This window comes from Oncorhynchus mykiss, chromosome 11 (assembly GCF_013265735.2).
Source record: "Oncorhynchus mykiss isolate Arlee chromosome 11, USDA_OmykA_1.1, whole genome shotgun sequence".
Classification (NCBI taxonomy): Eukaryota; Metazoa; Chordata; class Actinopteri; order Salmoniformes; family Salmonidae; genus Oncorhynchus; species Oncorhynchus mykiss.
In genome coordinates, this window is record NC_048575.1 from 50,083,412 (window position 1) to 50,111,264 (window position 27,853).

General features: G+C 46.4%; 1 protein-coding gene across 2 annotated transcripts in view; it reads left to right on the forward strand.

Moving 5' to 3' along the window:
• The window catches only part of LOC110535851 (neurogenic locus notch homolog protein 1), a 47,833-nt gene extending 21,242 nt beyond the window's left edge, over positions 1-26,591 (forward strand). The window contains exons 5-34 of one of the 2 annotated variants that reach the window (XM_021621178.2): positions 4,848-4,970; positions 5,299-5,532; positions 5,805-5,960; positions 6,642-6,827; positions 7,043-7,156; positions 9,011-9,124; positions 9,247-9,480; positions 9,636-9,746; positions 10,480-10,672; positions 10,853-10,998; positions 11,143-11,256; positions 12,105-12,224; positions 12,384-12,536; positions 12,812-13,040; positions 13,336-13,537; positions 13,803-13,956; positions 14,138-14,322; positions 14,752-14,884; positions 15,411-15,668; positions 16,234-16,346; positions 16,512-17,083; positions 17,339-17,770; positions 18,054-18,202; positions 19,265-19,478; positions 19,855-19,945; positions 20,370-20,535; positions 21,852-22,150; positions 22,290-22,437; positions 22,710-22,807; positions 23,661-26,591. In XM_021621178.2, the coding sequence (XP_021476853.2) occupies positions 4,848-4,970; positions 5,299-5,532; positions 5,805-5,960; positions 6,642-6,827; positions 7,043-7,156; positions 9,011-9,124; positions 9,247-9,480; positions 9,636-9,746; positions 10,480-10,672; positions 10,853-10,998; positions 11,143-11,256; positions 12,105-12,224; positions 12,384-12,536; positions 12,812-13,040; positions 13,336-13,537; positions 13,803-13,956; positions 14,138-14,322; positions 14,752-14,884; positions 15,411-15,668; positions 16,234-16,346; positions 16,512-17,083; positions 17,339-17,770; positions 18,054-18,202; positions 19,265-19,478; positions 19,855-19,945; positions 20,370-20,535; positions 21,852-22,150; positions 22,290-22,437; positions 22,710-22,807; positions 23,661-25,046 (6,827 nt within the window). In that variant the 3' untranslated portion in view covers positions 25,047-26,591. The remainder of the gene's footprint in view (positions 1-4,847; positions 4,971-5,298; positions 5,533-5,804; positions 5,961-6,641; positions 6,828-7,042; positions 7,157-9,010; positions 9,125-9,246; positions 9,481-9,635; positions 9,747-10,479; positions 10,673-10,852; positions 10,999-11,142; positions 11,257-12,104; positions 12,225-12,383; positions 12,537-12,811; positions 13,041-13,335; positions 13,538-13,802; positions 13,957-14,137; positions 14,323-14,751; positions 14,885-15,410; positions 15,669-16,233; positions 16,347-16,511; positions 17,084-17,338; positions 17,771-18,053; positions 18,203-19,264; positions 19,479-19,854; positions 19,946-20,369; positions 20,536-21,851; positions 22,151-22,289; positions 22,438-22,709; positions 22,808-23,660) is intronic. The other variant, XM_021621179.2, reaches the window with a different exon arrangement.
• Positions 26,592-27,853: the final 1,262 nt, after the last annotated feature.

Sequence of the window (27,853 nt, forward strand, 5' to 3'; positions counted from 1 at the left end):
CAGGTTGTAACACAACACAATTTGGAATAAGTCCAGGATACTTTCTGAAGGCACTGTACATTAAGTTTTAGTCATTAAGCTGAAGATTTTGTCCAGAATTATTAACAATTCGGCCATTAACAATCAGGCCATGTGTGATATTTTATATTTTAAGTTAGGATTTGACCCAGTATGAACTTTCAAGTTGTAGAATCCATTTCCACTTAGGGGCTGCTTAAGTGTTTTGTCCACCAGTCTATCCTCTTAAGTCAAACATCTAAAACAGCTGTGAAATGAACTAGCGGTACTGTTGTCTAGTGGCTGGTCAGGATGACTTGTGGAGGAAGCTGTGTGTAGTGGCTCCACAGTGCTCTCTGTGTGTGTGTGTGTGTGTGTGTGTGTGTGTGTGTGTGTGTGTGTGTGTGTGTGTGTGTGTGTGTGTGTGTGTGTGTGTGTGTGTGTGTGTGTGTGTGTGTGTGTGTGAGAGAGAGAGAGCGCTGTAGGGCGATATGGCCTAAAAATCATATCTTTATTTTATTTTTAAACTTACCATAGATTCACGATAAATGTTTTCTCTAAATAAGCTTTGTCAAGTGTTATTTTATCAAAATAGTTTAACCGTCTTTTTTGCTATAATCACCGATCTGGCTTTCAAGTCTGTCTATGAAAATGCCCTTTTTGTTACCAATTTAACCAGAACCAGAAGCTTAATGCACATTCACTAATAAGGACCAACTTCTTATAATGGATATTATAGAAGATGAACACAGGTCTCATAAACTCTCTCTCAAGTACAAGCCCACATGCTAGTGACTAGCCAGCTAATCTTTATATTTCAAGTTTAGCCAACTTGGATCTATTGGCAAAGGTAGAACAGTTAAATTGTTAGGAACACACCCTTCTGTCCATCTCCAGCTGTTTGAACAGCATGCTAGCCTGTCCACTTTGTTATGATGTTGAAATCAAGTGGCCTATCTTATTTCTCAGAATAGGAATGGGTTGCAAATTCCTTATGTAATTGTGTTTTAGGCTTATTGCACATTTATAAAACACAGACTAGACAGCTAGTGTAACAGTCCTTGGCTAAAATACTGCTAGCGGTACGTGGTACCGCAATGCCGCACGCAACAAACTGAGGATCCATTTTCCAGAATCCACGTTCATTGATTATCCTGTTTTAGTAGTGTCTGCTCTGCGCGCAGTTTGAAGAGTTGAAACACAAAAAGGTGTCGCCAGAAGGGTTAACGTCTCCTCTATTACAGTAAAATAATGTCTCAATGTGTTTCAGTGTCCAAATGTCCCATTCTGTTGTTGTGTTGAGTGGCAGGCGTAGGGGCTTGGTGTGCGTGTGTAAATAGGAAGGTGCACACAGCCTACAGTCATTGCACAGGGTACAGAAGGAGCGAAGGAGACAAGACCAAAAAGACAACAGGAGAGCAAGTGGACATAAACGCCCATAAAACATATTTCTTTTGCGATACAGGCATTCGGAATATCGCGCAAAAAAAAAAAATCTAATTGATTTGTTAAATCGCCCAGCCCTAGTGAGCTGTGTGTAGTGGCTCCACAGTGCATTATGTGTGTGTTGTGTGAACAGAGGGGAGCAGGATAGCATTGAGCCTTATCGTGAGGAAATGGCTGAATGATAACACCCTCGGAACAGAGCCTGCTAGTCCTGTAGACAGGTTTACCGCGACTGGGCGTCCTCTCCCTACTCCCCACAGGTCACCACTTCCACCCTGCCCTGCTCCTAAGCCAGGCTGAGCTAGACTTCCACTGAGCTCCCAGTAAGCACCACGTCACTTTCTTTGTGCCTCTAACACTGTTTTGGCCGTGAAACATGGCTCTCACCGAAACGCCACTGCCAAAGAGAAATAATTGTGAATCAAGAGAAGTACTAGAATTGTCAACAATCCAATGGTGCTCAGATTCTACCTACGTGGAATTGGCAGCATAACCTCCTAAATGTCCCTCTTCTTTTCTTATGCAGCCAGGGTGCCAGACAATACTGTGGTGGTGTGTTGTGTAATGCCAGAGCACGATGGTGTCTGTTATATGAAGGGAAGCTGTGGTCTGGCTGGCTGTTTGTTCTGACTGACACAGACCAAAGGAGGGTTGCCACCGCTGCCATTCATTCCCCTCTGAAAAAGGAGGCCGTTGACTGCTGCAACTGTAAAGGAGTTTCCCCTTGTTTTGAAAGGAACCAACCAGGCAATTTTGAAACAAAGCAATTTTGACAGGGCTGTGTGAGAGAGGGATGCAAAGGGACAAATATATTCAGATATACAATACGCTTCCTTGATATCAAATCAAATTGTATTTGTCACATGCGCCGAATACAACAGGTATTACCATACAACACCTTACCATGAAATACTTATTAACGAGTGTACTAACAGTGTTTTTTTTTTAAATACGAAAAATTTGCTAAATGAACTAAAGGAAAAATAATAACACAATATAATAGCACCGAGTCAATGTGCAGGGGTATGGGTTAGTCGAGGTAATTTAGATACAGTGGCAAGAAAAAGTAGGTGAACCCTTTGGAATGACCTGGATTTCTGCATAAATTGGTCATAGCATTTGATCTGATCTTCATCTAGGTCACAACAATAGACAAACACGGTCTGCTTAAACTAATATCACACGGACAATTCAACATTTTCATGTCTTTATTGACACAATGTGTAAACATTCACAGTGCAGAGTGGAAAAAGTATGTGAACCCTTGGATTTAATAACTAGTTGACCCTCCTTTGGCAGCAATAACCTCAACCAAATGTTTTCTGTAGTTGCGGATCAGACCTGCACAATTTTGGACTATTCCTCTTTACAAAACTGTTTCAGTTCAGTAATATTCTTGGGATGTCTGGTGTGAACTGCTCTCTTGAGGTCATGCCACAGCATCCCAATCGGATTGAGGTCATGCCACAGCATCCCAATCGGATTGAGGTCATGCCACAGCATCTCATTCGGATTGAGGTCATGCCACAGCATCTCATTCGGGTTGAGGTCAGGCCACAGCATCTCATTCGGGTTGAGGTCAGGCCACTCCAGAAGGCGTATTTTTTTTCTGTTGAAGCCATTCTGTTGTTGATTTACTTCTGTGTTTTGGGTCGTTGTCCTGTTGCATCACCCAATTTCTGTTGAGCTTCAGTTGGCGGACAGATAGCCTAACATTCTCTTGCAAAATGTCTTGATAAACTTGGGAATTTCCGTTGATGATAGCAAGCTGTCCAGGCCCTGAGGCAGCAAAGCAGCCCCAAACCATGATGCTCCCTCCCTCCACCATAGTTTACAGTTGGGATGAGGTTTTGATGTTGGTGTGCTGTGCCTTTTTATCTCCACACATAGTATTGTGAGTTCCTTCCAAACAACTCAACTTTAGTTTCATCTGTCTACATAATATTTTGACAGTAGTGCTGTGTAACATCCAGGTGCACTTTTGCAAACTTCAGATGTGCAGCAATGTTTTTTTTGGACAACAGTGGCTTCTTCCATGGTGTCCTCCCATGAACACCATTCTGGTTTAGTGTTTTATGTATTGTAGACTCATCAACAGACATGTTAGCATGTTCCAGAGATTTCTGTAAGTCTTCAGCTGACACTTTAAGATTCTTCTTAACCTCATTGAGCATTCTGCTCTGTGCTCTTGCAGTCATCTTTGCAGGACGGCCACTCCTAGGGAGAGTAGCAACAGCGCTGAACTTTCTCCATTTATAGACAGTTTGTCTTACCGTGGACTGATGAACATCAAACCTTTTAGAGATACTTTTGTAACCCTTTCCAGCATTATGCAAGTCAACAATTCTTAATCTTAGGTCTTCTGAGATCTCTTTTGGTCGAGGCATGGTTCACATCAGGCAATGCTTCTTGTGAAGAGCAAACTCAAATTTTGTGAGTGTTTTTTATGGGGCAGGGCAGCTCTAACCAACATCTCCAATCTCGTCTCATTGATTGAACACCAGGTTAGCTGACTCCTGACTCCAATGAGCTTTTGGAGAAGTCATTAGCCTAGGGGTTCACATACTTTTTCCAACCTACACTGTGAATGTTTAAATGATGTATTCAATATACACAAGAAAAATACAATAATTTGTGTGTCATTAGTTTAAGCACACTGTGTTTGTCTATTGTTGTGACTTAGATGAAGATCACATCAAATTTGATGACCAATTTATGCGGAAATCCAGGCAATTCCAAAGGAATGTGTGTGTGTGTGGCGTCAATATGCGTGTGTCCGTGTGTGTGTGTCTTTGTGTGTGTGTGTGGTAAGAGTCCAGTGAGTGTACATCGAGCAAAAAATAAGAATAAAATAAGGGGGTCAATTTAAATAGTCCGGTTAGCCATTTGATTAACTGTTCAGCAGTCTTATGGCTTGGGGGTAGAAGCTGTTAAAGAACCCTTTGGTCCCAGACTTGGTGCTCCGGGTACCGCTTGACGTGCGGTAGCAGAGAGAACGGTCTATGACTTGGGTAGCTGGAGTCTTTGACAATTTTTAGGGCTTTCCTGGCCCCAGTGATGTTCTGGGCTGTACATACTACCCTCTGTAGTGCCTTGCTAGGCCGAGCAGTTTCCGTACCGAGCGGTGATGCAACCAGTCAAGATGCTCTCAATGGTGCACCTATAGAACGTTTTGAGGATCTGAGGGCCCATGCCAAATCTTTTCACCCTCATGAGAGGAGTTGTTGGGTCCTCTTCGTGACTGTGTTGGTATGTTTGGACCATGATAGGTTCTTAGTGATGAGGACACCAAGGAACTTGAAGCCAAGGAAATGTAACATGACCCCTCCTGTTGAGATGGGACTTATTTAAAAACTACAGTGTGTAATATGTGTGTACTTAACATCATGTCCTGTGCTCTCTAGGCTTCTCAGGTCAGAACTGTGACACCAACATTGATGACTGTCCAAGACACGAGTGTCAGAATGGAGGAACCTGTGTGGACGGAGTTAACACCTATAACTGCCAATGCAAACCTGAATTCACAGGTAACTATACAGACCCCCCCCCCCCCCCCCCCCCCCCCCCCCCCCTAATTTTTACACTCACGGTAAGAGTTTGTCATAAATACAGATCTAGGATCAGATTACTAACCCTCAATCCTAACCAAGACCATTGGGCTAATAAAAACATATCTGACCTTGCATCAGTGATTATGGTGTAACTTTTACCCTACTCCGATCTCTATAATGGAAGCCTCCTTTCTTTTGACTCTTATGACTAGTACTCATCTTTGTCTCTCTTTGACTCTTTTGACTTGTGTGTGTGCACTGTGGCTTGTTGATAAGTGCATTTACCCCATGTTCTCCCCTGTAGGCCAGTTCTGTACAGAGGACGTTGACGAGTGCCAACTGATGCCCAACGCGTGCCAGAACGGTGGAACGTGCCACAACATCTACGGTGCCTACCAGTGTGTGTGTGTCAACGGGTGGACGGGCGATGACTGTGGGGAGAATATTGACGACTGCGCCAATGCCGCCTGCTATCAGGGGGCCGTCTGCCACGACCGTGTGGCGTCCTTCTTCTGCGAGTGTCCCCATGGTCGCACAGGTGAGCCGATGGACTTTGGTCTTCTTCATTTCTCATATATTTTCCATTTATCTGACCCTGAGCTTTGCACACTTGTATATCTACAACTTAATGCAAAATCTCTTGTGGTCACTAGTGATACTGAATAGGTAGCGTTTCCTCGTCCAGTGCCGACAGCACAGATAGTCACTACATGGTTGAAAAGCAACAGCTACATAAATAACTTTTAACGAAGTAAATAACGGCAACGACTAAACCAATCAGCGTCTCCCGTTGTTCTTGTGCCGTGCCAGGTCTGCTGTGTCACCTGGATGACGCCTGTATCAGTAACCCCTGTCAGAAAGGCTCCAACTGTGACACCAACCCCGTCAACGGCAAGGCCATCTGCACCTGTCCCCTGGGCTACTTTGGCGCCGCCTGTGACCAGGATGTTGACGAGTGCTCGCTGGGTAAGTAGACTCAGGCCAGTGACGGATGCTTTTCCTAAACAGCTTCCATCTCAAGGCCATCAGACTGTTAAACAGCCATCACTAACGCAGAGAGGCTGCTGCCTACACACTGACTCAAATCACTGGCCATGTTAATACATGGATCTGTAGTCACTTAAAAAAAAATGCTACTTTAATAATGTTTACGTATATCTTACATCACTCATCTCATATGTATATACTGTATCTTATACCATCTATTTACATTTGTGTGTATTAGGTAGTTGTTGTGAAACTGTTAGATTACTTGTTAGATATTGATGAACGGTCGGAACTAGAAGCACAAGCATTTCGCTACACTCGCATTAACATCTGCTAACCGTGTGTATGTGACCAATAAAATGTGATTTGATCTGAACACACATTAGATCACTACAGGAATAGGTTTGGTTAGTTTGAACTGGAAATGTGAATCACTCAACACCAGAGAGGGCAGAGACACAGACAGGTAGCAACCACCACAGAGCAAAATCAAATCAAATCAAATTTTATTTGTCACATACACATGGTTAGCAGATGTTAATGCGAGTGTAGCGAAATGCTTGTGCTTCTAGTTCCGACAATGCAGCACGAAGGAGCACGCCCTGCAATGTGTTTGTTAAGGTACACTCCATGTCTCTCTCTCTCTCGCTCTGTGTCTAGGTGGTAACCCCTGTGAGCACGGAGGGAAGTGCCTGAACACCAAGGGATCGTTCCAGTGTAAGTGTCAGCCCGGTTTCTCTGGGGCTCGCTGTGAACACGACATCAACGAGTGCCTCTCCAACCCCTGCCAGAACGAAGCCACCTGCCTCGACCAGATAGGAGGCTTCCACTGCATCTGTATGCCAGGTAACACACACACACACACACACACACACACACACACACACAGTTAATTACCAACATCAGTATAAGTTCTTCTTGCTAGCAAGTTTAAAGACACCTTTTTAATCAAAAGGGTGACCACACTCTAAACATAATAGCTGTAAAGTCAGGAAATTTGGCAATGTTACTGTACACTGACTAACTAACCAGGCCTTGTTTCCCTTGCTAATTGGTTAAAGGCTATGAGGGACTGTTCTGCCAGATCAATACGGACGAGTGCGCCAACAACCCCTGCCTAAACAATGGGAAGTGTATCGACAAGATCAACACCTTCCACTGCCAGTGCCCCACAGGTGAGCCCCGGTGCGTCGTAGCGGGAGGAGGGGGGTCGATCACCCCCCCTCCCCCGGACAGGACGGGCGCGGGAGGCAGACTCTAATCCTTGCCTCAGGCAGGCTTTACCAGGCCAGCTCCCGACGAGGAGGAAAATCCATGAGGAAGTTGACACTTTGAACAAGTTTTTACTCTCAACTCTGATGAGTGTGCAGTTCAACTTGGTTTGGATGTAGCTAGCTACAAGAACGTTAATTGAGAACTAAGGAAAGAAGGAATAAGAATAGCAGCTGAAATAGTGTTGTGTTTCCGCGTATTGAATTTCTGTATAGTTGGAGAAGCTGTTGTGAGCTTTCAGTTTTGTGTGTAGTAAAGTTTTGAATTTAGATAATTTTATGAGGTATTTCTCCAGAGGTTCCAGTGGGGTTAGACTATGTGACAAGAGACATTGAGGGTTTTGTGAGCAGAGGAATGCTCTGGTGGATAAACGTGAGGTCAACCGACACAGAGGAAAGTTTCTCACCCTCTAAAATGCGTTTTTGTTTTCATTCTTTCACCAGAGCTACTGGGCTGGAAGTATTTCTGGAACAAAATAGTGCAGTTCTCAGTCGGTTCGGATCAAAGACCGTTCAGAGAGAAAGGCAGGAGGCTCCTTGTGTTGAGAAAGTGCAGTTAGGAAGCTGAGGAATTAATTGTAGGGAGGTACAGCAGAGAACACAAGAGCTTAGCTTCTGAAAAGCCCCCCCATGTATATGGGACAGGGCAGGAGAGAGGCTTGAATGAGACTGTGGTGAAAGTGGAAGGGGTAGGAGGCGGTGTTGGGGTACTGGAGGGGACTGAGACACATAGACGGTTATGCTCTAAGGAGGGGAGAGAGGGGAATTGCCTTCTTGAGATGTAAATTTGTTCCTGTGTAAGCCCAGGCTGGGGTAGGGTAGGGTCCTCTCCTTTCATTTCTGTACACACCATCTCCATGGAAACCCCACTGGGGCGGTTTGAAATGTCTGATTCCAGGAGCCTGGGATAAATCTCCTCTCTGGGATGTGTGTGAGGTAACGTTAGCATGGGCAGTCTAAAGCGAAAGGGACTCTGTGTTGTGAATGGGAAAATCCACTGGGAGCAGAGCAAACAGCTAGACATGTAGCCACTTCCTATCTGGGTTAGTGACCACTGGGATGTCTGGCTGGCTGCTTGGCTTAGACCCCCCCTGTGTTCCAATAGGAGGGGGGGGGGGGGGGGTCTCTTAATCTCTTTATCAAACAGAATCCATCTTCTTTCCGCTCAGAATGTAAATGTGCTCCAGCAACAGAAGTTGGAAGAGGAAACAAACTAAAACAGATTAGAATAACTAGAGAAAAATGGGAGCCTGCTGGTTGATTTTTTTGAATGACGATGGATTTGAATAGCTGAGTTCAGAGGTCAAGCTGGCCCTTTTGGGCGCGGCGGGCGGGGAGAGGGGCAAGACGGGAGAATGCACATTGTGATGGAAAAGTTTTGGGGGACAAAAGAGGCAACCGGCTCGGCTTCGCGTTGCATTGAGCAGACAGTCCCCCCTTTGTCTCTCACCCCTGGTCATGAGGCCTTGGAAGTTTTTCGCCCCTTCTTTTTATACCCCCTTTTCCCAGATGCAGTTTTTTTGGGGGAGAAGTGGTGAAAGGGAGTAGAAATAAAAGAAAACAGAAAGCTTGTAGTACGGCGGAGATGTTGATTAATATGCAGCCACCTCTGTCGTTGAGGGCTCTCATAATGTATGTTCCAGGGCAAGAGTGGGAATAGTTTGGGCTTGGTGAGATCACTCCACTCCCCCCACACACACACACACACACACACGTACGTGCACACAAACTCACCCCCAGCCCTTCTTGTTTTTCTAGGCTTTGCTGGGAATCTCTGCCAGATAGACATTGACGAGTGCGCCAGCACGCCTTGCAAGAATGGCGCCAAGTGCACCGACGGCCCCAACAAGTACACCTGTGATTGCACTGAAGGTATACAAAGCAGCAACAAAGCAACCAACTAAGCAATCTACCAACACTGATTGAATATTTTATGCATCCTGAATCAAATGGGGAGAAATGAGACAGTGACCAACTTCTTCTCTTTCCACCAGGTTACACGGGGCAACACTGTGAGACTGACATCAATGAGTGTTTCTCAGCCCCCTGTCACTATGGTACCTGTAAAGACGGCCTGGCCTCCTTCACCTGTTACTGTCGCCCTGGTTACATGGGCCGGTTGTGCGAGACCAACATTAATGAGTGTCTGAGTCAGCCCTGTCGGAACGGAGGCATCTGCCAGGACCGCGAGAACTCCTATATCTGCACCTGCCCCAAGGGCACCACAGGTCAGACACACACACACACACACACACACACACACACACTAAAATACTTCTCCTCTTAACTCAAAATTGGCCTTCACAATAAAATCATCCAGATGTACTTTCATCTGTGAAAATGTAATTATAGAAACTTTGATGCTAATTTCTTTGCCCCTTAGGTATAAACTGTGAAGTCAACCTGGACGACTGCAAGAGCAAGCCATGTGACTACGGGACATGCCTCGACAAGATCAACGGCTACGAGTGTGCCTGCGAGCCCGGCTACAGCGGTAAGTAGACTGTGACAACCCAGGTGGAGACTTGAAGGGGGTACTCCTACCGCCGTGCGTGTTTTCGTCTCCTATTCAGACCTCAGGCGAGGGGAGGACAACAAGGGCGTAGGGGGCAGCATGAAGGGATGGAAGAGAGGGAGGGGTAACAGATGGTGAGCGAACGCACTCCTTTTGAGGCCTTCCGTGGCGGTGTCACTTTCCAGCCCCTCCCTGTCCCCAACCTGCTGCCTAGACACACAAGCTGGCCTCTCTCGCCAGGCCCCGAAAGGACCAACACCCACCGGGGGATTTCACAGGAGAAAAGATCCCCTGAAAGATTCCTGAAAGTTGATCTTTTAAAAGGGGCAGAAGTTGGTCTATGCTGAATGGCTGCAGAGCTTCAATTGGCCGACAAAAGCAGACTTAAAAACCCCATGTTTCTCGAGATGGATGCATTTACTTTGGGGACATAGAGCCCATTGTGTGGTCCATTGTCTGGTGTAGTATGGGTTGTGCCTTGTGTTTTACTTCAAAATGATATCTTCATAAAAATCTAACCAAAGTCCAAACTCCAAAGACAACAAAATAATATTATGTTAGGTCTAACCATAAAGCATTATTCATTTGTATCATTTTTGTTAAACCAATTTCATGCGCTTGTAAACCATAAACGTTCCTAGTGGTATAAAGTTGAGATGCTACCATACGAGGGGTCGGAGAAGTAAACATGTTCATGGGTTCTACTTCACAGGGACCATGTGCAACATCAACATTGATGAGTGTGACCTCAACCCGTGTCACAATGGTGGCACCTGCATCGATGGCATCAACAGCTTCACCTGTTTGTGCCCGGAGGGTTACCATGACACCACCTGCTTCTTCCAGGTCAACGAGTGCCTTAGCAACCCCTGTATCCATGGCCACTGTCAAGACAAGGTCAACGGGTGAGTCTGCCTCTTTCATCTGTCTCCATGGCTCCTCCTCTGAAGGAAATGACATAGTTGTGTTTAATTTACATCTAGAAATCTTCCCTACATGTATGGTATGGAACTATGAATATACAGTATCAAAGTGAAAGATAATGTATGTTTCTCTAATACTGAGCTTTTCCATCTTATCCTTAGTTACAACTGTCTGTGTGACAATGGCTGGAGTGGCAAGAACTGTGACATCAACAACAACGAGTGTGAGTCCAACCCCTGCATGAACGGAGGCACCTGCAAGGATATGACCAGCGGATACGTCTGCTCATGTAGAGTGGGCTTCACTGGTGAGTTAGTGTGTGTGTGTCTTTGTGTGTGTGGTCGTCTAGATCGCACTCCCACCATCAATACATTGTACTGTTTTTATCTATTTGACCCTGACTCAAACTCCAACTCATGTGCTACATATCTTCTTGACCTTTCGATTCCAGGTCCAAGTTGTCAGACGAACATCAACGAATGTGCCTCCAATCCCTGTCTGAACCAAGGGACCTGCATCGATGATGTCGCTGGCTACAAGTGCAACTGTCTACTCCCATACACCGGTATGAACATATTTGTCTATTGTGAAATATTTGTCTGAGTGTCTGTCTGTCTAAGTGTGCTGTTTTCTATTCCCTTGCTGTGGGGCGCTACGTTGTTGCTTCTCTACGGCATTGGACATACAGGAAAAACATGCTCTGGAAAGACCAAGCTGTCGATGAAAGTTCAGCAGCAATCCTTCCTCTTGGCTAAAAGACTCCAGCGTCTGGTGTGTTGACGTTGGCCCGCCATGACAACTTCGCAAGTGTCCCTGATAACAGCACAATATTTTTCAGCAGTCCTCACGTCCTTTCCTTTCCTCCCTTCTTGTATTATTTGAAAAAACAGATAATGATGGACTGCCTTTGGGCACATTTGTTATTTATTCCCCGTCTTTTTGGAAAAATTCACACAGCGTTGGGACCTGAAATAATAGGGGTTGGGAACGAACGACCCGGCTGCTTGACACATTTCCTGTTTGCAGACTTCCTGTCTCACAGAACAGCAAATGCCTTGACAATAGCAGGAAACGTCAGCCTGCTTCCTGTCCGCGCCGGGTACCGTGAAAACAGAAAGGGAATTGTCTCCGCAGGCCCAAACAGCTCTGCTCTCGAACACTCACAGAGCTTTACACTGTGGGCAAGAAGCCTCCTGATGTCCTCCTGAATGAAGTGTTTAAATGTCCAATGAAAGCATTATCTACGTAGGGCGGTCTATCCAGACACCCACTACTTCTTGTCATGATACTCTGGTTCCGACAAACAATAGTATTAGACATGATAATAATATGAGAATTTTAATATTGAGCATAGTTAATGTCCATTATCTAAAAGTTTGTGTGTGTGTGTGTGTGTGTGTGTGTGTGTAATAGGTGAGAACTGTGAGACCCTGCTGGCACCCTGCAGCACCAAACCCTGCAAGAACGCAGGTGTGTGTCAGGAGTCTGAGGACTACGAGAACTTCTCCTGTGTGTGTCCAGAGGGCTGGCAAGGTGTGGGAGCAATATCTTAAAAGTAGATTGTGTCATTCTTATGCATTTATATACATATATGAAAATAGACAAAATATCTTTAAAAAAAATGGGCAAACGATCTCAGTGATGTATGTGTAGTAAGCCTCGCCCCTCCCTCCTCTTCCCTACCCTCTATAGGCCAGACCTGTGAGGTGGACATTAACGAGTGTGTGAAGAACCCCTGTCTCAATGGGGCCACCTGCGAGAACACCAAAGGCAACTACCGCTGTGGCTGCAAGGCCGGCTATGCTGGCCGCAACTGCGAGACCAACATTGACGACTGCAAGCCCAGTAAGTCTCCTTTCCTCTCATCTTCATGACTTCCTCATGAAAACAGGTGGATATGAGACAGTGGCCATGTCTCAATACTCTAAAGTTGTTCCCTCTCCTTGGCTCTTTTATTTATGACTGATAAGTTAAAAACTACATATCTCTATAACATCTGCCTTGTGATCAGTGGGGGGAGAAAAAAAAATACAAGAAAGGAAGCTAATCGAGACTATTGAGCCGCAGCCAGTGTGCTAAGCTATCAGCTAACTTTTCTCCCTCCTTGCTCTCGTCCTTAGACCCCTGCAGCAATGGAGGTTTCTGCCGGGACGAAGTGGACAACTTTGTGTGCACCTGCCTGCCTGGTTTCCGTGGCACTAAGTGTGAGGAGGACATCAATGAGTGCGACAGTAACCCATGTAAGAATGGAGCCAACTGTACAGACTGTGTCAACAGCTACACCTGCACCTGTCCCTCTGGCTTCAGTGGGATACACTGTGAGAACAACACACCTGACTGCACTGAGAGGTGAAGAGAGCTCGGACTCCTATTTCTTTCTGTCTTATCTTCGTCACATGGCCTGTTGCGTCTCTGTCACAAACGATGAATATCACTTTGACCTACCTCTTTTTTTTCTCCTGTCCACTTCTGCCCCCTGTGGCGGAAAGTTTAATAACACTAAATGACTCTCCTGTTATAACCCAAGAAGTTCACACTTACTAAGCCACTTTACTAATTTGGCCGAATAAAAACATTCAACCCGGCTTTCACGTGATACGCCTGGTATTGCTTGATTGATGTTTTGACGGTCTTTTATCCCCAGCTCTTGTTTCAACGGTGGCACGTGTCTGGACGGCATCAACACTTACACCTGCCTGTGCCCACCTGGCTTCACTGGCAGCTACTGCCAACACGACATCAACGAGTGTGACTCCAGGCCCTGCCTGAACGGAGGCACCTGCCAGGACAGCTATGGCACCTACAAGTGTACTTGTCCCCAGGGCTACATTGGACTCAACTGCCAGGTACAGTGTAGGCCCAGTAAAAATTTGACTTCATACTGGCTGTAGGCAATATACCATGTTGCTATTGTCAAATAAAATGTGCTTTTAGGAATCAAATACTTGGCTGAACAGAGGTGGTATGAATACGTTTAAGTTAACGCGCACTACAAACGTCAGCTATAATGATGTCTGTAGCTGTGAAACAACCGTGCACATTTCCAGTCACTTCCACCTGTCTACTCACCTAGTGACTAACTGTGTCTATGGTGTGTCTGTTTCTCCGCAGAATCTGGTACGCTGGTGTGACTCGTCTCCCTGTAAGAACGGGGGCACCTGTTGGCAGACTGGCACCACTTACAGCTGTGAGTGCCAGACCGGCTGGACAGGGCTCTACTGCGATGTGCCAAGCGTCTCCTGCGAGGTGGCTGCCAAACAAAGAGGTAACACTGGGAGTGTGAAGGAGGGTGTGTGTATGTGTGTGTTGTGTGTGCGTGTGCGTGAACGCCTGCATGTATGAGGTTGGATGTGTTGTTGTTGTTGTTGTTGTTGTGTTAGTATCAATCTCACACCTGTAACATGAACACTTGGCTATTCTCCCTCTCTCTGCCCTCCCGCCTCCAGGTGTGGAGGTAGTTGCTCTGTGTCGTAACTCAGGCCAGTGTCTGGACGCGGGGAACACCCACTACTGCCACTGCCAGGCGGGTTACACAGGCAGCTACTGTGAGGAGCAGGTGGATGAGTGCACCCCCAACCCCTGTCAGAACGGAGCCACCTGCACTGACTTCCTAGGAGGGTACTCCTGCAAGGTAGGCTGCTCACTAGGAACACAGCACTCTCCACTTATTTCTCCGGCCCTGGGTGAAACGCATAACAAATGTGACCTAATGGTGAACCGATACCTACCTGAACAGGGATTCTACGCCTCCAGAAATGTTTATTTTAAAGTGTTTCCTGGTCTGAAACATTGTCAGATATTCTCACTTTTTGAAATGATCGTCACGTTTTTGGGTCGTGTAAATAAGTGTGTTGGTGTCCTTTCTAAGTGATTCTCCCTATTAAACCTAGACTGGTGAAGGCTGTTTATTAACAGACCAACACACTGCTCATTTGTGGAGATCTCTGAGGAAGGAGAATTTGCTGACCTGTGTGGAAAACTGGCAAAAAACAGCCAGGTAAACAGAAACGGCCTTGTTTCATGTCAGTCGTTTGGTTTGGCTTTTTCTCTCCTCTCTCAGTGCGTGGCAGGATACGTCGGGACGAATTGCTCCAACGAGATCAATGAGTGTTTCTCCCAGCCGTGCCAGAACGGGGGCACCTGCATTGACCTGATCAATACCTACAAATGCTCCTGTCCCAGGGGAACCCAAGGTCAGAGCCCCGCCACCCACCTCCACACACACCATCTCCCTCCTTCTTCCCTACATCCTCTCCTCTGGTCTCTTCTCCCTCTTTCTCTATCCCTCTCTCCTCTCCTCTGCTTTTCTCTGTACTCCCACTCTCTCTTACTCTCTATCCCTCACTCCTCTGGTCTCCTCTGTTCCTCTCCGTACTCCCACTCTTTGTCTCTCTCTCTCTCTACCTACCTCTCTCAAATCCACCACACTTCATTAATTAGGGCTTAACAGTGTCCAGCACATGTCTGAAACTCTCCTCCCCGTCAAATGCAGGATTGATTTATCTCTTGGACATAAAGGGTGTGTTTCTTGTTGGTCAGCTGAAGTACTGTTGAAATGAATGTTGCCCCCCAAAAAGTGTGGTTACATAGGGAGCAAACAAGAGAAAACACCACAAAACTGTACATTCAAATGTGTATTGCCCCATTGCAGGTCGTAGGATTTAGGTTGTGTTTAGGCTGACTGTTCCTCCCCTCTTCCTCCTGACCTCCACCTCTCAGGCGTTCACTGTGAGATCAACATAGACGACTGCAACCCCTTCACAGACCAAGTCACCAACGAGCCCAAGTGCTTCAACAAGGGGAAGTGTGTTGACAGGGTGGGAGGTTACCACTGTATCTGTCCCGCCGGTTACGTAGGGGAGCGCTGTGAGGGGGACGTCAACGAGTGCCTGTCCAACCCATGTGACCCCCGCGGGACACACAACTGCGTCCAGCTCACCAACAACTACCGCTGCGATTGCCGTACTGGATACACAGGTAACATTTAACGTGCAGGAGGGTGATGTGATGGACCAGGCTGGAGAGTGACTGCAGCGCAGGGTTGGGTTTAGTTTCATGTTAATTACAGTTATTTCATGGGGTTGAGTATGGGAAAGCAAAGACTAGTCTTTTTTCGAGACGAATCACCTTGGACTTGCATGAGAAATGTCAACAACAAAAAAATGACCTTATCATTTGTTCTGTAGTATATAGTCCCAAATGATAAGTGTTTACCCCATATGGCAGGACTCTCTAACGCTGTTCATGGAGAGCTACCTTCCTGTTGGTTTTCGCTCCAACCCTACTCTAGCAGACCTGATTCCAATAATTAACTGGTTGATAAGCTGAACTGCCTTAGTTACACCTGGGGTTGGAGTGAAAACCTACAGGAGGGTAACTCTCCAGGAACAAGGTTGGAGTGAAAACCTACAGGAGGGTAACTCTCCAGGAACAGGGTCGGAGACTCCTGCTCCATGGCATCAAACGTTAACCTGTGATTGGCTTATTGATAAAGGAACGTTTCATGTCCTTGATGTGACCATCTCTCTCTGTGACCCTACAGGAGAGCATTGTGACACGGTGTTTGACGGCTGTAAGGGCAAACCCTGTCGTAACGGAGGGACATGTGCCGTAGCCAGCAACACTCCTCACGGCTTCATCTGCAAGTGTCCACCTGTAAGTTCCCGCACAACCACGGCTGCGGCCATAGTTCTGCCAAAGACACCGTATAAGAGACATCCAGCAGATGTGTTGCACCGTTTTCATTCATTCAACATGCTGTAATGTGTTTAATAAATAGTATTACTACATTGACACGTTTCCTCTCCTTCCCCTCTACAGGGCTACACTGGCTCCACCTGTGAGTACGATGCCCACTCCTGTGGCAATCTTCACTGTCGTAACGGTGGCACCTGCGTCTCTGGGCACAAGAACCCAAAGTGTCTCTGTACCTCCTCGTTCACAGGGCCAGAGTGTGAATACCCCACAGACAACCCTTGTAACACCAACCTTTGCTACAACGGGGGAACCTGTGAGTACAGCTCAGAGGCTCCGTACTACCACTGCGTCTGCCCCACCAACTTCAACGGCCTGCTATGTCACATCCTGGACTACAGCTTCCTGGGCGGGTTCGGCCGTGACATCACCCCCCCGCCGGAGGTGGAGGTGAGCTGTGAGATCCCCCAGTGTGAGGAAACGAAGGGGAACAAGTTCTGTGATATGTTGTGTAACAACCACGCGTGTGGCTGGGACGGGGGCGACTGCTCGCTCAACTTCAACGACCCGTGGAAGAACTGCACGTCGTCCCTGCAGTGCTGGCGCTACTTCAACGACGGGAAGTGTGACGAGCAGTGCAACAACGCTGGCTGTCTCTACGACGGCTTTGACTGTCAGAACCTGGAGGGCCAGTGCAAGTGAGTGAGACGCTTGCCATCAGGGGCTGAATACAATACTCAATAAGGGGAGGCCAATCCACCTTGAGACCTACTGGCTATGCAGGGTTCTGCTCCAGACCTACTATAACTCACCCGATTCAGCTAATGCTGTAGATAATGCATCAAGTCTGAGTAGCAGTTCAAGGCCTGAACAACAGTCTGAGCTTTCTTTTGAAATAATACGATCCCATTAAAAGCCATACTGAATAATACTATTTCCTCTTGTCCCTCCAGTCCTCTGTACGACCAGTACTGTAAAGACCACTATGCGGACGGCCACTGTGACCAGGGCTGCAACAATGCAGAGTGTGAGTGGGACGGTCTGGACTGTGCCAACAACATGCCAGAGAAGCTGGCGGTGGGCCGCCTGGTCATCGTGGTCCACATCATGCCCGACCAGCTCCGGAACAACTCGCTTGGCTTCCTGCGCGAGCTGAGCCGCGTGATCCACACCAATGTGGTGTTCCAGCAGGACGCTAAGGGACAGACCATGATCTACCCGTACTACGGCAGTGAGCAGGAGCTGAAGAAACACAACACGAAGCGCTCGGTGGGCTGGACAGAGATCCCTGACACCGTTCTCAGCTCCATGAAGAACAGCATGTATACTATAGCCAATGGAAGCAGCCGCAGACGCAGGGAGCTGGACCCCATGCAGATCAAAGGGTGAGACAAATGTTCGGGAACAATCGTCATTTGGAATCTGGATTTCAATGGAATTTTGCATGCGAACCTCCCATTTACGTGGAAGTCGAGCTAGTTTCTGTGTGAACTGCCCTTCCACGTATTTGGTAGCGATGTGTTGTATAATCCTCCATTGGAAAACTGGTGTCTGTCGTTTGAAGAACTGCTGCTAGTTCCCTGAACAGGAACCACTGAGCTGTCTTTTCGTCTCTCTGAGGTTTTTAGATCAGGTCTAACGTGTGTCACATGACTCTGTCCTCCACAGCTCCATAGTGTACCTGGAGATTGACAACCGCCAGTGCGTCCAGCAGTCCACGGAGTGCTTCCAGAGTGCCACTGACGTAGCAGCCTTCCTAGGGGCCCTGGCCTCCAGTGGGAACCTCAACGTTCCCTACATCATAGAGGCGGTTCACAGTGAGTTTCTATCTCCTGCCATTCTAACAGTCACCAGGCCAAGAGTAATGCTGAAACAGCCGGGGACTGTACCCCCCCCACACACACACACACACACACAGACACACGGACAGACAGACAGACAGACACCGCACACACACGGTGAAGGTTTTCTCCCCTAGGTCTTAACCCTACAACACCACACTGTGATGATGGGGTGTTCTTTGATTGTGTATTTGATATTCAACAATGAAACAAATGTACTTTTGAATCACATGTACTAAACAATCAATGCAGCAGTCTGTGTTTAAATCCAATGGCTTCAGGCTCCAAAATGGTTAATTGCCGTAAATCAACTCATCCACCCCCCTACCCCATCCACATACCATTCTAGCACACACACACACACACACACACACACACACACACACACACACACACACACACACACACACACACACACACACACACACTTTTCATCCCACAGTGTGAGGCTGCTGCAACCTTCACCTCGCTGAATGTAATACCAGGACTTAATGCATCTCTAAGGGTTTGGGTTGGGAGAGTTTATCATTTCAAAATCGTTAGTGGAAAAAAGCGAAGGGGAAAAATTGATCGGGAGTGTGCTAGAAGTTGGGAGTCTTTGTTATCTTGAAAATCCTAATAAATCCTTCGTCTTTACAGCTTAAAGCGCGTGCAGTAATTTGAAGTTCATTAATCCCTCCCTTTTTTTCCCCTTAAAGAAGAAATGGTAGAGTTGTCTCCTGGCACCCTGGGCTGAGAGGGGAGAGGAGGTGGTTTTTTTTGTATATTTTATTTTATCTCTAGCTCTATTTGATGAGAAGTGGTTAGCAATTCTGATGATTACAGAATAGGACCAACCTTGTTTTACAAACGGCGCTCCTCCTTCCCGTTATAGCTCTGGCCATGGACAACTAGGACCAGGCTCCAGGAGGGGGTTTCACTAGACTAGAGGAGCTGGACTAGCAGTCCTGCGACCAACCCAACGCCTGCCTGCCTGCCTATCTGGGTTCTCAGGCTCCGCTGCTGTCCGCCTTACCATGTTGTCCCTTTCCCCTCCAGGTGAGGTTGACCCCCAGCTTCCGTCGGAGCTCTATCCCATCTACGTGGTCCTAGCCGGACTGGCTCTCCTGGCCTTCGCAGGCGTGGGGATGGTCGCCTCACGGAAGCGTCGTCGCGAGCACGGCCAATTGTGGTTGCCGGAGGGCTTCAAGACCAGTGAGCCCAACAAGAAGAAGAGGAGGGAGCCCGTCGGGGAGGATTCGGTGGGATTGAAGTAAGTTTCCCGGGTTTCCATGCGGCACCACATTGTTTTCCCACCATGGGTCACAGTTTGTTTTTTCGTGGATTTGGTCGTAGCAGGGTGTGGAGCGGTAACGAGAGTTTTTGGGGCTGAGGGGTGTAGTTGGCGATTAGAAAGAGGGGGGAACGGTTCGGATCATTAATGATAATGTTGCAGCAGGTTTAGGTAACGGGCGCATTAATTGACTTGTCTGGGCGATAGTGGTGGGACGAGACAGGATGGAGGGGCTCAATCAATGCTTTTGTTTCGGTGTTGGTGCGCTGCCACTGAGGAAGAGGGCTCAGCTGGGATAGTTGGCTAGCTCACGTGCTGCATCCGGATTTTCAATGGGATTTCTGTCTGACCACAGGCCACTGAAAAATTCCTTGGACATATCACTGATGGACAACAACCAGAATGAATGGGGAGAAGAGGAGCCTTCAGACGCCAAGCGCTTTAGGGTAAGGAGTCTAAGGACACCACATACTGGCATTGGGACCTACTGTTGGAGGGAAAGACAGGAATAAGAGTAGAACATGGACTTCATAAGAAATACCTAAAGAAATATATGAAGAGTATATCTTCAGGATTTTCTCTTCTTCATCACTGATAATAGCCTTCAAATATCACTTGATTCCAGTTTAGTTTCAAGATGTATACATTTACATAGGCTATTGAATTGAATTTGCTTTAATTTAATATTAAGATATTGAAAATGTAGAGTCTCCTTTGTGTTGGTTTTTGGTTTTATTGTCCAGAATGTCAGCATTTGAATATATAAAAGTCGGTTAATTAAACCTTAGTTTTCAACTAGGTTTGAGATGAAAGGCTTTGGATGCGGTGTGAGCTAACTGATTGTCCGTCCACCCCTGGGTCTGGTTCCAGCAGTTTGAGGAGCAGGCGATGCTGGACCTGGACGACCAGACGGACCACCGCCAGTGGACCCAGCAGCACCTGGACGCGGCTGATCTCCGTATCCCCTCCATCGCCCCCACACCTCCTCAGGGGGAGATTGAGAACGACTGCATGGACGTCAACGTACGGGGACCAGGTGTGTTTACAGCCACTCGTTTCATCGTTAGGGAAATTAAGACAGATTTTAGCTGTGAATTTGACTGATTTTGGGGAGAATTTTTTTTTTTTATACCTCAATGTCTACTGACAAGGATTGAGTTGATTATTACATTTCATGAAATTGTATTATTTTTGGTGAATATAGAATGTATGTATTTAATTCGGTGTGTATCAGGTGTGTAGGACTTGTTGTATTTTGCCCCAGCTACTTTTATATTTACGGTGCAGAGGTCATGTACAAAGTATTTTTTGGGGGTCACATTTCAGTTGTCAGTACTGGTGTAGAGTTAGAAAAGGAGAGATGAGAGGTCTTCGTAATTATGTCATCAGAAGTGTCAGGAAAAATGTGGATACAAATATTGAAGAAAAAAAAAGTATTTAAATATGATCATTCTAATCATTTGTATTACTCCCAAAATATGTATTCCTATTCAATTGAATTATATTACCTTAACATCTTGCTTTGTATAGACGTCAAACTAAACTTATGGTCATATTTTAAGGTATTTTTCTGCCTCAGTTATTAGTTGATTGATTTACACCTCTGACTGAGTGAGCAATGGCAAGATTCTGTGTGTGTGTGTGTAGGAGTAGCTAAAGCCCTGTGTCCTCAGGGGTAAGGGGATCCAGATCAAAGCATGCGGCTAGAAGCCCTGAGCCCAGGGGAAAACTCCCTTCCTGCTTACATTCATCATCGGACCACTAATAGGCCTATCTCTTCATATGCTTTATTAATAAAACCAATAACGGGCCAAAATACAAGAACACCCTTTTATTAAGTGTCAAGCCCCCTGAAGAGTATTTTAAGAAAATCAGCAGTAACATGCTCCTCGAACTAAAGCACAGCACACACACGTTTTCTCTCCCTAACCGATCAATGAGCCCGAATTGAATCTGTGAGATCTGGGGCTCGCTATTCTTTTGAAGAGGAGAAAACCATCCAGGTCGACTGGCTGAGCCTCCCCTCAGAGATGATAATGCTCAGTTTTCCAGCTGTCTAGGTTTCACATAGCCTGGCCCGTTTCCCCAAGCTCCCCAACGTCGGGCTTGATCAGAATCCGTTATCGAAAAGAGTGGTGATGATACACACAGGCAAACGCATCAAATCCACATTCGATTTGTTTGTTGCTTTGTTTTGATCTTCCTTGTGCTTTGAAGTACTGACTCTTACCGTTTGTACCAGGAACTGGGCTCCGTCTCATGCTGACCCTGCACTAGTGCACTGACTGCCAATGCTGAGGTATAGTCAACTCCCCTGGTCCTAAAGTATGGTCTCTCCCTCCCTCTGCCCAGATGGCTTCACCCCCCTGATGATCGCCTCCTGCAGTGGTGGAGGTCTGGAAACCGGCAACAGCGAGGAGGAGGAAGACGCCTCTGCCAACGTGATCAATGATTTCATCTACCAGGGTGCCAAACTCCACAGTCAGACGGACCGCACGGGGGAGACCGCCCTCCATCTCGCTGCCCGCTACGCCCGCTCCGACGCTGCCAAGCGTCTGCTGGAGGCCAGTGCAGATGCCAACATCCAGGACAACATGGGCAAGACCCCGCTACATGCTGCCGTGGCTGCCGACGCTCAGGGCGTCTTCCAGGTTAGGGTCAAATGCAGACTCATTTGTGGTTTTGAGTAGCAAAGAGATCTACTGTATTGGATTGGCAATGTGACCTTTCTTCCTTAGCATCTCTACAGATAATCTCATACAAGGTTAACCAGCTCGTGTCTTCCTGTAGATTTTGATCAGGAATCGTGCCACAGACCTGGATGCCCGCATGCACGATGGCACCACCCCTCTGATCCTGGCAGCCCGCCTGGCAGTGGAGGGCATGGTGGAGGAGCTCATCAACTGCCACGCTGACGTCAACGCTATCGATGACTTCGGTAGGGCTCTTATGTCACTGTTGTGTCTCTATCGGCTCCTTGGCCTCATCGTACTTTTTCAACCAGAGCTATAGTGGAGCACTTTCGATCCATCAAACATTACATTTGTCATTAGAAATGGGCAGAATCAAATAAAATAAAAAATATTTTACAAAATGTTGAAATAATGTGGGGTTTGGAAAGAAATGATAGTCCGGTTTCTTTAGGTCAGTGTAGACAGGCATGGCTTGATGTGAACTGAACGTTTGTCTCTCCCGCTCTCTTTCACAAAGGCAAATCTGCTCTGCACTGGGCAGCAGCGGTGAACAACGTGGAAGCAGCTATCGTACTACTGAAGAACGGCGCCAACAAGGACATGCAGAACAACAAGGTAAGGCATCTCTTCCGCCTGATAAGACACCATAGAAGAAGCTGCCTCCATAAGCTACATACCTTTTTATTGAACCTTTATTCATGCAGGTTATTCTCAGTAGCTAGGTTCCCATCCAATTGCGTGATGACGTAGTGCACACAAATGTACACTACTTTTTCATCGACCGAATAAAAATCGGAAGTTCAGTGTGTTTCCATCGCATTTTCAACTCTACCGATAGTTCTGTCACAAAAACTGTTGCGTTAAATAGCAAGTGTGCCTCATCTGGTTTTGACACATGCGCTCTTAGTCAACAGCTCCCAGATACAGTGTGGGTAGGCCAGTCTACATGATGACATTATTATGGATTAGAGCGAGAATATTTGTATTTGTCAAACGGCAGTCAAGCATCAATAATCATGTCACTAAAATAAGATCCTCGATATTTATTGGAAAGGAGCATCAAGTTCATCACCGTGCACGTTCACCACCCTGTGAAGTTCATCAGAACTTATTTCATCTGTAGCCGAATAAACTGCAGGCTTTCCCGGGTCATAGTGGGAGGACCATAAACCATATCATCCCGTGACTCCGAGTTTACCATATGATGGTTATTATGGCGTTTCCACCGCCATTTCTCGCATAATTACTTTTAACGACAAAAAACCATGTCGAACGAATAAATTATCTGTCAGCGTTTATCAAATTGTACCGAAACTTCCATCACAGCTGTCGTGATTTCTTAAAAATATGGTGACTTTACTCGCATAAAAACTAAGGAAATAAACATGGTTACTGAGAAATTTTGCAAGAGAGAGCTGTCTGTCTGTGGCCCACTGTAAACATGTTTCTCCCTGTGTGTCTTCCTCAGGAGGAGACCCCGCTGTTCCTTGCTGCCCGGGAAGGAAGCTACGAGACGGCCAAGGTTCTGCTGGAGCACTTTGCTAACCGCGAGATAACTGATCACATGGACCGGCTGCCCCGAGACATTGCGCAAGAGAGGATGCACCACGACATTGTCCGTCTCATGGATGAGTACAACCTGGTCCGCAGTGCACCCGTGCATAGCCATGGCCATGGAGGCTCCATGGGCACGACCTTGTCCCCCCCCCTCTGCTCCCCCAATGGCTACCTGGGCAGCATGAAGGTCCAGGGCAAGAAGGCCCGCAAGCCCAGCGCCAAGGGCATCGGCTGCAAGGACGGCAAGGACATGAAGAACAAGAAGAAAGTCTCCCAGGATGGGAAGGGAGGGAGTGTGCTGGATAGCTCAGCTGTTCTGTCCCCGGTGGACTCCCTGGAGTCTCCACACGGTTATATCTCTGACGTGGCGTCTCCTCCCATGATGACGTCCCCCTTCCAGCAGTCCCCGTCCATGTCGCTCAACCACCTCCAGGGGATGTCCGACCCCCACATGGGGGTCAACCACATGGGCATGCCCAACAAGCAGGAGCTGGCACACATGCAGTTCGACCCACTCCCGCCCCGTCTCACCCACCTTCCTGTGTCAGGCTCCAACGGCTCGGGGGGCATGAATGGCCAGTGTGATTGGCTCTCCAGGATGCACGCCAGCATGGGCCAGCCCAGCCAGTTCAATCCCATGAGGGTTGGTCCTGTCGGTGGGCAGGGCGGTCTGCACCAGGGGGGCGGGCAGCAAGGCATGATGACCTCTCTCCACAACGGGCTCCCCACCACCAGCCTGTCCCAGATGATGAGCTACCAGGGCCTGCAGAACACCCGGCTGGCCTCACAGCCCCACCTTCTGCAGCAGGCCCAGCAGCAGATGCAGATGCAGCACCAACAGAACCTGCAGCAGCAGCTCCAGCAGCAGCAGCAACAGAGCATCCAGCTGCAGCACCAGAACTCTAACACTGGCACTAGTGGCCATTCCATCAGCCAGAACTTCATCAGCAGCGAGCTGAGTGGCTCAGAGCTCCAGCAGGGCACAGGGAACCAGGGCTCCATGCCTATCCACACCATCCTACCCCAGGAGACCCAGATCATGAGCCAGAACCTGCCCAGCACCCAGTACCTCACCCCTCCCTCCCAGCACAGCTACTCCGGCCCCATGGACAACACCCCGAACCACCAGCTACAGGTCCCGGACCACCCCTTTCTAACCCCCTCCCCTGGGTCTCCCGACCAATGGTCTAGCTCCTCCCCGCATTCTAACATGTCCGACTGGTCAGAGGGCATCTCGAGTCCACCAACCAGCAGCATGCAGTCTCAGATCGGACATATCCCTGACCAGTTCAAGTAGAGAGTTATGACAAGATGGACTGATTTTGATATTTTTGTATGAAAAGGCACTCTTGAGAAAACAGAACAAAAAGACAGAGCTACGAACTGATTTGACCGAAAGGATCTTTTTAAATGCTTTTATACTAACAGTAAGAATTGCCTGTGTTTTATTCATTCTGTTTTTATTTATTAATGTCTTATTTATACGTTTGTTTTCATGTGCTTACAGAAATGTTGGATCCAAGGTGTCAGGCCATAGTCAGGGGAAAGTGAAACTTATAGGCATACTGTAGATTTGTTTATTTTCTTTATGTAGTGCTTATGTCTGCAGTATACCAAGTTATTCCGACGTACACTGGGTATTTATTTTTGTAGAAATTTTGCCTTTTTAATTTTCATATTATCTTTCATCAAAATGTTGTTTATAGTTGAATTTAAAAAAAAAGATGGTATAATCTTGTAAAAACAAACCGTGATTTAAGTCATTCTATAGAGCACATTCTTAAATCCAGTGTTATTTCAATGTGTTTCAGTTTTGTTAAATACTCTAGCGAATTCAAGAACTGCATTTATTTGTCGACATTCATAAAAGTCAGGCTTATTTTTCCCATCTGTGGTCAGGGATGCTGTATGTATGAATATTATATATACTACATTAGCTGGTTTCCATGTTAACATTTCAAACAGGTCATCTGACCGAAACCAAGAATCAGCTAAATTAGGTGCTAAGCCTCTTGATTTGATTGTTTGTATGTGTGTGGAGCGTGTATGTGTTGGGGTTAGGGAGTAGGGTGGGGTAATGTACAGCACAACCCAAGCTTTGAGATGGGCAGTTAATAGACTGAGCTCGAGTCTCTGTAAGTCTGTGTCCCTTGTTACTTTTAGTTGTTCAAGAAATGGCCGGGTTGTCCAAATGTTTCAGATGTTATTCTGAGGGAACATTTGCAAATTAACTTACCTATCGCCTTCCAACTGTTTGAGCCTGTGGCCGCGTGTTTCAATGTAAATATGAATATGCATTTCCCTTATAAGCAGGATTTTGTTTCAAAAATCTTAAGCATGCCATTCGGATAAGAGGTTTCACAATGATCCACAGTAATTAAAAAATATATATACATACAGAGCATATATTTTACTCAGTATCACTGAGGAAAAGAGGTCTAAAAGATGTATGCAAACAAACATAAATATAGATATTCTAAGCCCTTACAGATAAAGAATAACAGAAATATTGAGGACTTATGAAATGATTATTTATTGACTGTTTCTGTGATACAAAATAATTCACAGATGACTATTTGGACGAATGTTGGATGAATTTTTACTCTGTGTAAAAAGGAAGACTGAAGTGTCCTGTTTCTATTGTGTGTCCTTCCCTGATAATTTGTGAGACACTCTGAATGGTATACGTTCCCAATTTTATTCATTCAAATCCTAGGCTGTAGTATCTGCAATAAAATGTTACCTTCCTGCAAAGTTGTAATTTGCATAAAAAGTATTTTTCTTCCTCTGACTGACTTTAAAAAATAAAATAAAATAAATACAAAAAAATCGTATGATAAAAGACATCATTGCGTCTTTGATCTTTGCGTTCGGAAAATCAATTGACTGGAGGTACTAAATCCTCCTTGTAAAGGATACCAAGTCTTTCAGTTCATCTCAATATAATAGAAACGTTGGTCTACTAAACCCAGCCTGCTGTAGTTTACCGATATGGACTCGGCAACCATGCAAGCACAATCAAACTCGATTGATAATACTGATACAGAGAAAGTGACAGTGACGGTGAGCGAGAGTGCGTGTGCCTCTCCAAATTGATACTTAATGAGCACCTATGAGCAGCGGTACCTACTCACAGGTGAGCAATCAGCATCCATCAATTGACAATTCGCACACTTTGTACTGGCCTATCTTATTCTGTCCAACCTACATGCCCACTTTTGACTATTGTCATGCTCTATGTCCTTCTAGATGAGTACCGGAACAGAAGCTTTGGACACATCTTCCTCTACACTGGCAACGAGGGAGACATTTGGGACCATTCTGCACTAACTATAATTTTTATTCAGACATTTGGAACATCAAAAATAAATAATCACAACATTTAAAACTATATAAATATAAAAAATATATACAAAAATAAGACTCAATATAAAAAATAAAAAATAAAAAACAAATAGAAACAAATTAATGTTGATTTGGCACTCGAGCATCAATACATTACCCATCCCCGAACACTGTCAACCAAGAGTCAAGACTACATTACCCATCCCCGAACACTGTCAACCAAGAGTCAAGACTACATTACCCATCCCCCAACACTGTCAACCAAGAGTCAAGACTACATTACCCATCCCCCAACACTGTCAACCAAGAGTCAAGACTACATTACCCATCCCCCAACACTGTCAACCAAGAATCAAGACTACATTACCCATCCCCCAACACTGTCAACCAAGAGTCAAGACTACATTACCCATCCCCCAACACTGTCAACCAAGAATCAAGACTACATTACCCATCCCCGAACACTGTCAACCAAGAGTCAAGACTACATTACCCATCCCCAACACTGTCAACCAAGAGTCAAGACTACATTACCCATCCCCCAACACTGTCAACCAAGAGTCAAGACTACATTACCCATCCCCCAACACTGTCAACCAAGAGTCAAGACTACATTACCCATCCCCCAACACTGTCAACCAAGAGTCAAGACTACATTACCCATCCCCCAACACTGTCAACCAAGAATCAAGACTACATTACCCATCCCCGAACACTTTCAACCAAGAGTCAAGACTACATTACCCATCCCCCAACACT